The 7,268-nt window shown below is 44.5% G+C and overlaps 1 protein-coding gene across 1 annotated transcript in view; it reads left to right on the top strand.

Moving 5' to 3' along the window:
• LOC102374436 (nuclear receptor subfamily 0 group B member 2-like) overlaps window positions 1-6,167 on the top strand; it is a 14,938-nt gene extending 8,771 nt beyond the window's left edge. The window contains exon 2 of the mRNA XM_006034416.1: window positions 5,926-6,167. Within this exon, the coding sequence (XP_006034478.1) occupies window positions 5,926-6,167 (242 nt within the window). The remainder of the gene's footprint in view (window positions 1-5,925) is intronic.
• Window positions 6,168-7,268: the final 1,101 nt, after the last annotated feature.

Here is a 7,268-nt window from a genome sequence, read left to right on the forward strand (position 1 = left end):
CCAGTCAGTGACCCCCTAATCTTGCTGACCTGGCGGGGGGGGTCCCCTGCAGCCGATCTTGCTGACTGGGGGTGGGGAGGGTCCTCCACAGCCGATTGTGCTGACCCAGAAGCACGAGCAGTGCTTCCAGAAGTGCCAGCGGTGCTTTTCCTGGTGCCCCCACTTCCTGGTCTGTGTTTGCAAGGGGGGCACCAGGAGAAACACCACTCTCACCTGCCCCTCCTGGCTGTTTCCTAAGTGGGGAGTGCTGCCTATCAGAGGGTGCACCAGCGCTCTCAGGGGGTGCACGTGCACCCCCTATGCATTGCTATTGGGTTGAGTCTTCAGTTAATAGTTGGAGCAGTTTTTTTTCAATTTTTGATGCAAATTCTTAATCCCATCCTACCTTCCTTGGCTGGGCCTTAAAGGAGTTTGTAGGGGAATGGAAAGACAGGAATCAACTGGTCAACTTACTGGTTCAGTAGCAAGTCTTCTGCCTTGCAGAAAGCTCAGATTGGGTAGCTGCTGTATTACTCTCTGGGCCAGTCAGCAGCTGTGAAGAGAGCTGAGACAGCATACTCAATTCCCTAGGGAAAGTAGAATCTTGCTTCACTCTACAGTAATCTCTTAGAAGCTGTAGGGCTGTGTTGACTCCAAAGGGAATAAGCATCATTCCAGCTCTCCTCAGCTGGGAGGCAATGACTTGAACATACAACATTCAAACGAGTGAAAAATGAGGTTCACCATATCCTCTGCAAGCCTTGCACAATGAGAGTACTAAGTCCATTATGGTGCAAAGAAAGGAGGAAGTGGGTGTCCCCTGATATAGGCAAACCTTGCACAGCAAGGCCAAACTGTTCAGTTCCTTGTGACAGACATCTGAGAAATGGTAGGAATTTCACAGTGATGAAAATAGTGCCATCTGCAGCTCCACTAGGATGGTGTCAGGGTTCCTTTTGTAAAATGACATTCTTTGGGGTTTTATAACATGGTTGGTAACTGTAGTGGGTTGGGGAATTGCTCATGTCACACAGCCTTTGTTTACAATCTTTTTCCTCGGGGAAAGCTCCCTCCCTGCAGGAATCAATAAAAACAATCAACAAAATAAACACACAAATGTTTATTTGTTCTCAAACTGTGTGATATTGCAACCCTGTAGAATGATGTATACATTTATGTAACCCCCCCCTGATTAAAGCTATTGATTTAATTAGGATTAGGTAGGTGATAAATAAAGCACATTTACCTTTTGTATATTAAATGAAATATATTTGTCAAAAACACTTTATAATAAAGTTTATCAAATTCAAAACTGGTTCACTGAAAAAAACCAACCCACTGTCAAATATTAAAACTGTCAATAGTTTTCAAAGAGAAGGATGAGCTTGCTGGGTACTGCTTAGTTTTTCAAACCAGCTTTATTTTCCAGACTGCCACTCTCATTTCGCACTCCACATCTATTTTTGATTGGTATTTGCTCTTTATAGTGGCAACTGCTGAAAACCCTGATTCACACAAGTAGGATGTTGTGAAGAGAAAACTCTCACTCAGTCACACACAGTCAATTGAACTGTTGACAGATAAATACTGAGCTTCACTAATGTGTACATGCCGAGATTAGAAAACAAAAGAGATTTCCAATGTGGGCAAGTCCAAGAACATGTGCATTGCTGCGGGGGGAGGGAAGCAGGCAGTGTTTATGCATTGGGGAGGGAAGAGAAGTTTGTGACCCCCTTTTAAGTTGCTCACAGTTTAAAAACCCCTGGTTTAGGGACTTTTCCTAGACTAAGAGAGAGTGATTGGGCTTAGTGTTGCAGTTGCTAGTCTGTATCTCTCTCAATCTCTCTCAGCTTCCATTGCACTCCCTAACCTAGGGAGAGTACTCTGGCTCAGGCTTCTGCCTTCAGCCCCACAGCCTTCCTGTCTGCCCCTTTGGTCTCTCTCTGGGAGCTTTTAATTCCTACTGGGCCAGCCAAATATTGCCATCAGCTAGCCCTGTTCATTGAGGCAGGCTTCTGCCTCCTTTCAGCTGGACTGCCACTCCTGAGGCATGCAGCCTGCTACTGTAACATTTATACAGTAACATTTATACTGAACCTAATCTTACTGCAAAAATCTGCTCAAATGACTTCCTATTACTTTAAATCAGTGGCTTTCAAACTTTCTAAAGCCACAGAACTCTGCCATATCACTTCTGCTATGGAACCTCTACTCCTATCCTAAAGACTGACATGGAGCCAGGTGACCCAGCCCGGCAGCACTGATGCACCACCTCCCAGTCCACTCTGCCATTAACCCCAGTCTCTCTGAGGAAGCTCTGACCTATCACAGAACCCCAGGTTTCTATGGAACACAGCTTGAAAACCACTGCTTTAATGCACTGTTTGGTTCCATGGACAAGTGGAACAACACAGAAAATTTAGCAGGTTTGGGGGAAATATGTATTCTGAGTAAATAATATTGTGCTTTCCATAATCTAGTTACACTTTTGAGCTATGCTAACAGCTTGCTGATTGCCTGTAATGATTAGAGAATGCAGGAAAAAAGGGAAAGCAACTGCTTCAACCCCCAGGCTTGCAGCAAATCCTCTTCTCTAGCTGCTATGGTGTGAGTACGGCCAAAATCTTTGCCCACTTACTAAGTTTATCCAAGTCAGCCTGGATCACTAGCCTGTCCTTAGGTGTGGATGCTATGTCCCAAAGTTTAGTGTCATCAGTGAACTTAACCAGTACACTTCTGACACCAATGTCCACATCGTTGATAAAGAAGTTGAAGAGAATTGGTCTAAGGACAGAGCCTTGGGCGACACCAATGGTTACAGAGTGCCATAATAACTTGCTGCCAACGACCATTGCTCTCTGGTTCTGACCTCAGATCCAATTTCCCAGCCATCGGACTGTGGTGTAGCTGAGGCCACAGTTGGCCAATTTTTCCATGAGGAGGTCATGGGACACCAGATCAAAGGCTTTTTTATGTTAATATGTGCCTGGGTCCATTTGGCAGTAGGTGCTCTCTCAGCCACTCAATACAATTTATGGCATGGGATGGGTTGGGTTGTCTTCACTGCACACCATGCCCAGCTTTATTTAGAAAGAAAAAAGAAGGGCTAAAATTATTCCTCTGAACAGAATACTTTTCTGCTGTACTTGTCAAATCTTGTATTGTCCTTTGGATTCATTAACTACAGTGAGAATGATGGTATGATTACTATGTTTTAAAATAACAATGGAGAATCAGAAGACCTTTGCAATGAAATGCATTACTGTAGGTCAGTCTGTAGTGCTGTTAGATTTACATTTTCATTTAGTTTTAGTAACCACAGTTGCACTTTTATTCAGTGATGTTTTTAAATTTCTATACAGTGACAAATCATATAGTTCTTTTTTGTTATTTTTCATGGTAGTCTGTCTCTCTTATTTATGGATTGTTCCAAACTTTCACCAAGCACTGTTTTATGTGCATTAAACTTATGTAAATGACTTGCAATAAATGTAATGTCCCTGTATTTAGGAGAAATGGGATTCTCTCCTTGTTTACTATAGTTCCACACCAGTGGCAGAGCATGTTTAATTGGAGTCTGTAATGGGAAACCCCAACCCTGTTAGCTTCAGTCTGAGGCGGGCAGGACTTCTGTAGCCCTCAAGGGCCAGTGGCAAGAGCAGCCAGTCCCAACAAGAAAACAGACCTTGTCTGGGGCCTGTTGTGGGCCCATGGAGGTTGCAGGGCAGGAGCAGCCAAAGCTTGTTAGGCCAAGCAGAGGCAGCTGAGCTAAGCTGCAGCAGATGGGGGCAGGATGATTATTAGGCAGAGGGGAAACCACTGTGTTTGGCTGGAGAGCGAGCTGACAGGAAGGGGTGGAGCTCTGGGGCACATAAAACCAGGGCCTGGGAGCAAAAAGGGCAACCTGACTATGCAGGGATTAGGGAGTAGATCTCCTGATGCTGGGGGCTTCAGGAGATGGACTGGTTGGTGCCTAAGCAGTCATCTCTAGAGCTACAAATGAAAGCCAAGAGGGAGCTCAGGGCATGTGGTGAGGCAAGGAGCCAAAGTGAAGTGACTTTTTGGAAAGCGGTTTGCTTGTGTTTGTTTTGGCAATGCTTAAGACTAGCAGGTTGTGGCTGCAGGGGTGGAGGAATGCGTTGCCTCAGGGGCAACTCTCTGCTCTTAGGCTGAGACCCAGGAAGCTAGGGTCTGAGGTAGTGGACCTGGGCTGAAGAAGCCTCAGTCAGAGAGAGGGCTGAAGCCGGGCAGGCCGAAGCCCAGACAAGGCTCTTGGGGCCAAAGGGCCCAGGGTGGATTTGGACATAGAGGTTTGTTATGAAGGGAACACTGGGAGTCATCTGCAGGGCATATGTATGACTATGGGGTGGCAAAATGTGGGCTGGATGCAGCTCACCAGGCCATTCTATCTGTCCCACGGGGCCCCTAAAAAATTTAGAAAACTAATATTAATCTGCCCCTGGTTGCCTATCATGTGGCCATCGATGGCTTGTCAAAACTCAGCAAGAGGCCCTCTGCCTGAAATAACTGTCCACCCCTAAGGTAACCACAGCCCTCTTTTAAAGAGGGAGTACACCTGTGGGGTGAGAGGAGCGAGGCAACAGGCCCCAAGGAGTTGGTCACCCTGGCTTCCATAGGCAGCCTTCCTTTTATATATCTAACAGCAAAATCATGGCATCAAGAGATAAGAGGCACAGGAAGTTGGGGAACAGTAACAAGACAGTTTAGCTGCTAAAGGTGACATACTCTGCAGCGGGCGATCACCCAAGCCTGTCCCAGAGCTGACTCTGATTATGCCCTGATTCAGTAAAAAACAGCTGGACACAGCTGAAGTCAGTGGGACCAGCCCCATCCTTGAATAACTGCCCACAATTGGGGTATCAATATATTGTTATAGGGGTGAGGCAAAATCTAGAGGCAGACCCCCATATGCAGGGAATGTCCTGTCAGGAGCAAGCCCTGTTTTGGGCTGCTGGGGCTGATGTGGCTCTAGAGCAAATGACAGCCTGCCCCTCTTCTATCTATACCACTGGCACAAGTGCTTTTCTTGACCAGTTTTGATACAGAGTAATTAGGGGGAGGATCCTGACCAGAATGATCCCACTGGGTAATATGGGTGAAATTCTCACATAATGATCTCTGCTGAAGTCCTTTTATGGCAGCTGAAAGGCCCTAAAGCCCCTTGTTTGGCTGTGGAGGAGAATTTCCCTACTGCATTCACTGCAAAAGACCACAACTGCTTTCTGAAAACCTCTTCCAGCACTGGCCTAGGGAGGACACCAAGAGTGACCTGGCAGAGGGTATTGAGGGCAGGACATAAAATGCTAGTGATTGTCTAGGCAGCAGCATGACCTATAGGGCACACTAGGGAAACTGCTGCAGCTTAGTGGAGCACCTGGGACTGGCAACAGTCTGTTAAGAGCCTTTCTAGATTCAGAAGCAGCTCAGGATTGAAAGGACAAAAGCACTATAAAGGCACCTCAATTTATGCTACCTAGGCTGTTAGTTCTGTGCTTTTCTTGAATGCTTTCATGGTTATAATTTAAAGCAGGCCTATCTAACTGGTGCCCCATGGGCTCTCACCTGGCCACTGCTCGCTCTATTGCTCTGGCTTGCTCTGGGCTCCCCCTTCCTCTTCTGCTTCCTGCCCTGCTTCTGGGATCAGAGTCAGACTGTGCTGGAATTTAGTCAATCGTATTAATAGCAAGTATAGATGCACTCCGTATGTTTTAGTCTAACTCACTTGCCCAGTAATATTTTCCCCCAAACATGACAAGTAAATCTGCATTACAAGGTGCTTAAAATATTTTACTGAATAGGTCAGTTATTGAACTATTTATTTCTTTTTTCTTAAACAAAAAATAAAAACAGCTAGGGGGAAGGATACCATTCATTATGGAGGGACATTCATGTTATAAACTCCCCATTTTGTTCTTTCTCTTACAGAATTGCATGGCCTCAAATGTTGTCCCTATGTGCAAACCCTGCAGCAAGAAGCCCAGCGCACTCTGATGGAATTTATCTCTATGATGTATGACAGGAACCTAAGCAGGTTTTCTTGGGTCCTTGGGTTCCTCACCAGCCTCAGTACTGTTGATGCAGATAGTATTGAAGAACTCTTCTTCAGACCCATCTTAGGAGAAGTCATCCTAAATGAATTACTTCTAGAAACCCTCTATCTCAATTGAGACCTGCCTTAAAAATAACCTACCCTTTTGTTTTCATAAATGACAGCAAAAACACTTTTTTGGAAAGGTGAAAGAGTTTTATAGTCAATCATTAAAGATAAACATAGTTCAAAGATATAATTACATGTATTTGTGTGAACATGGTCTATTTTTTGCATAATTAAAAAGTCTTGTAATCTTTTAAATAATAAAAAAGATGAATTCAAATTCATAAATCTGTTTCATAGCTGATGAGACTTCATTCTAACATACCTTCGGGAAGTATGAAATTTGTGATGTCATTTCAGGGTGTTTTGGGTTCACTCTCATTATGTGCATTTTCACACATTCATAAACACGTATCCTACAAGCCAGTTTACCAAGAGGTTTTGGTTTCAGAAAAAAACAGAGTGGGATATTCACTATAGTGATGGTTGTCCCAGCCGCCTGCGGAGGGTTCGGGATTGAGAGTTTGGTCGGGGGTGGAAAGGTAAGAAAGATTTATTGACTTAACAAAAACACAACTACGCGTAGTAACAAGACAAACAATGACAGACAAAAGCAATTCATGTCGGCAACTTATCGGCAGTCTGCTCTGATGTCTGATTAACAGCAAGCTTCTCTTTCCACAAAGTTCAGCGAAGTCAGGTGTCCCTGAACAGCACTCTCTGTCCGAGTGGTACCGGGAAGGACCCTGGAATGCAGTCCTTGGGCTCCTCAAGGTCCATGGGCCCACTGATCCAGGCAACAGCTAACTAATCCTTTTCACAGAGCTGTATCTTCCTTCTGAATGGTTTCTAGATATTCTGGCTCATTTATACCTTCTGAATGATACTGATAACAAACGACCACTCAGATTCCTTTTACTTCAACTGTCCTTAGACTGACCAATTAGCAGTACAAGCCTTGCATTCCTTTGATAAGTTAATTTTAACTATGCTACAGGGCCTTACTACTTCAAAGCTTTGCTAAATTTACTAGGCCTTACTTTATACAAGGCCTCACTACATCTTAGACTTTAATTAGGCTTTTAGCAATAACATATAGCTTAATATCTAAACAAATACAGAAAAACACTTTGCTTAATCTTCATAGAGCCTTCAGCAAGCACGTTTATCACAT

Source organism: Alligator sinensis, unplaced genomic scaffold (assembly GCF_000455745.1).
Source record: "Alligator sinensis unplaced genomic scaffold, ASM45574v1 scaffold405_1, whole genome shotgun sequence".
In the NCBI taxonomy this organism is placed as follows: Eukaryota; Metazoa; Chordata; order Crocodylia; family Alligatoridae; genus Alligator; species Alligator sinensis.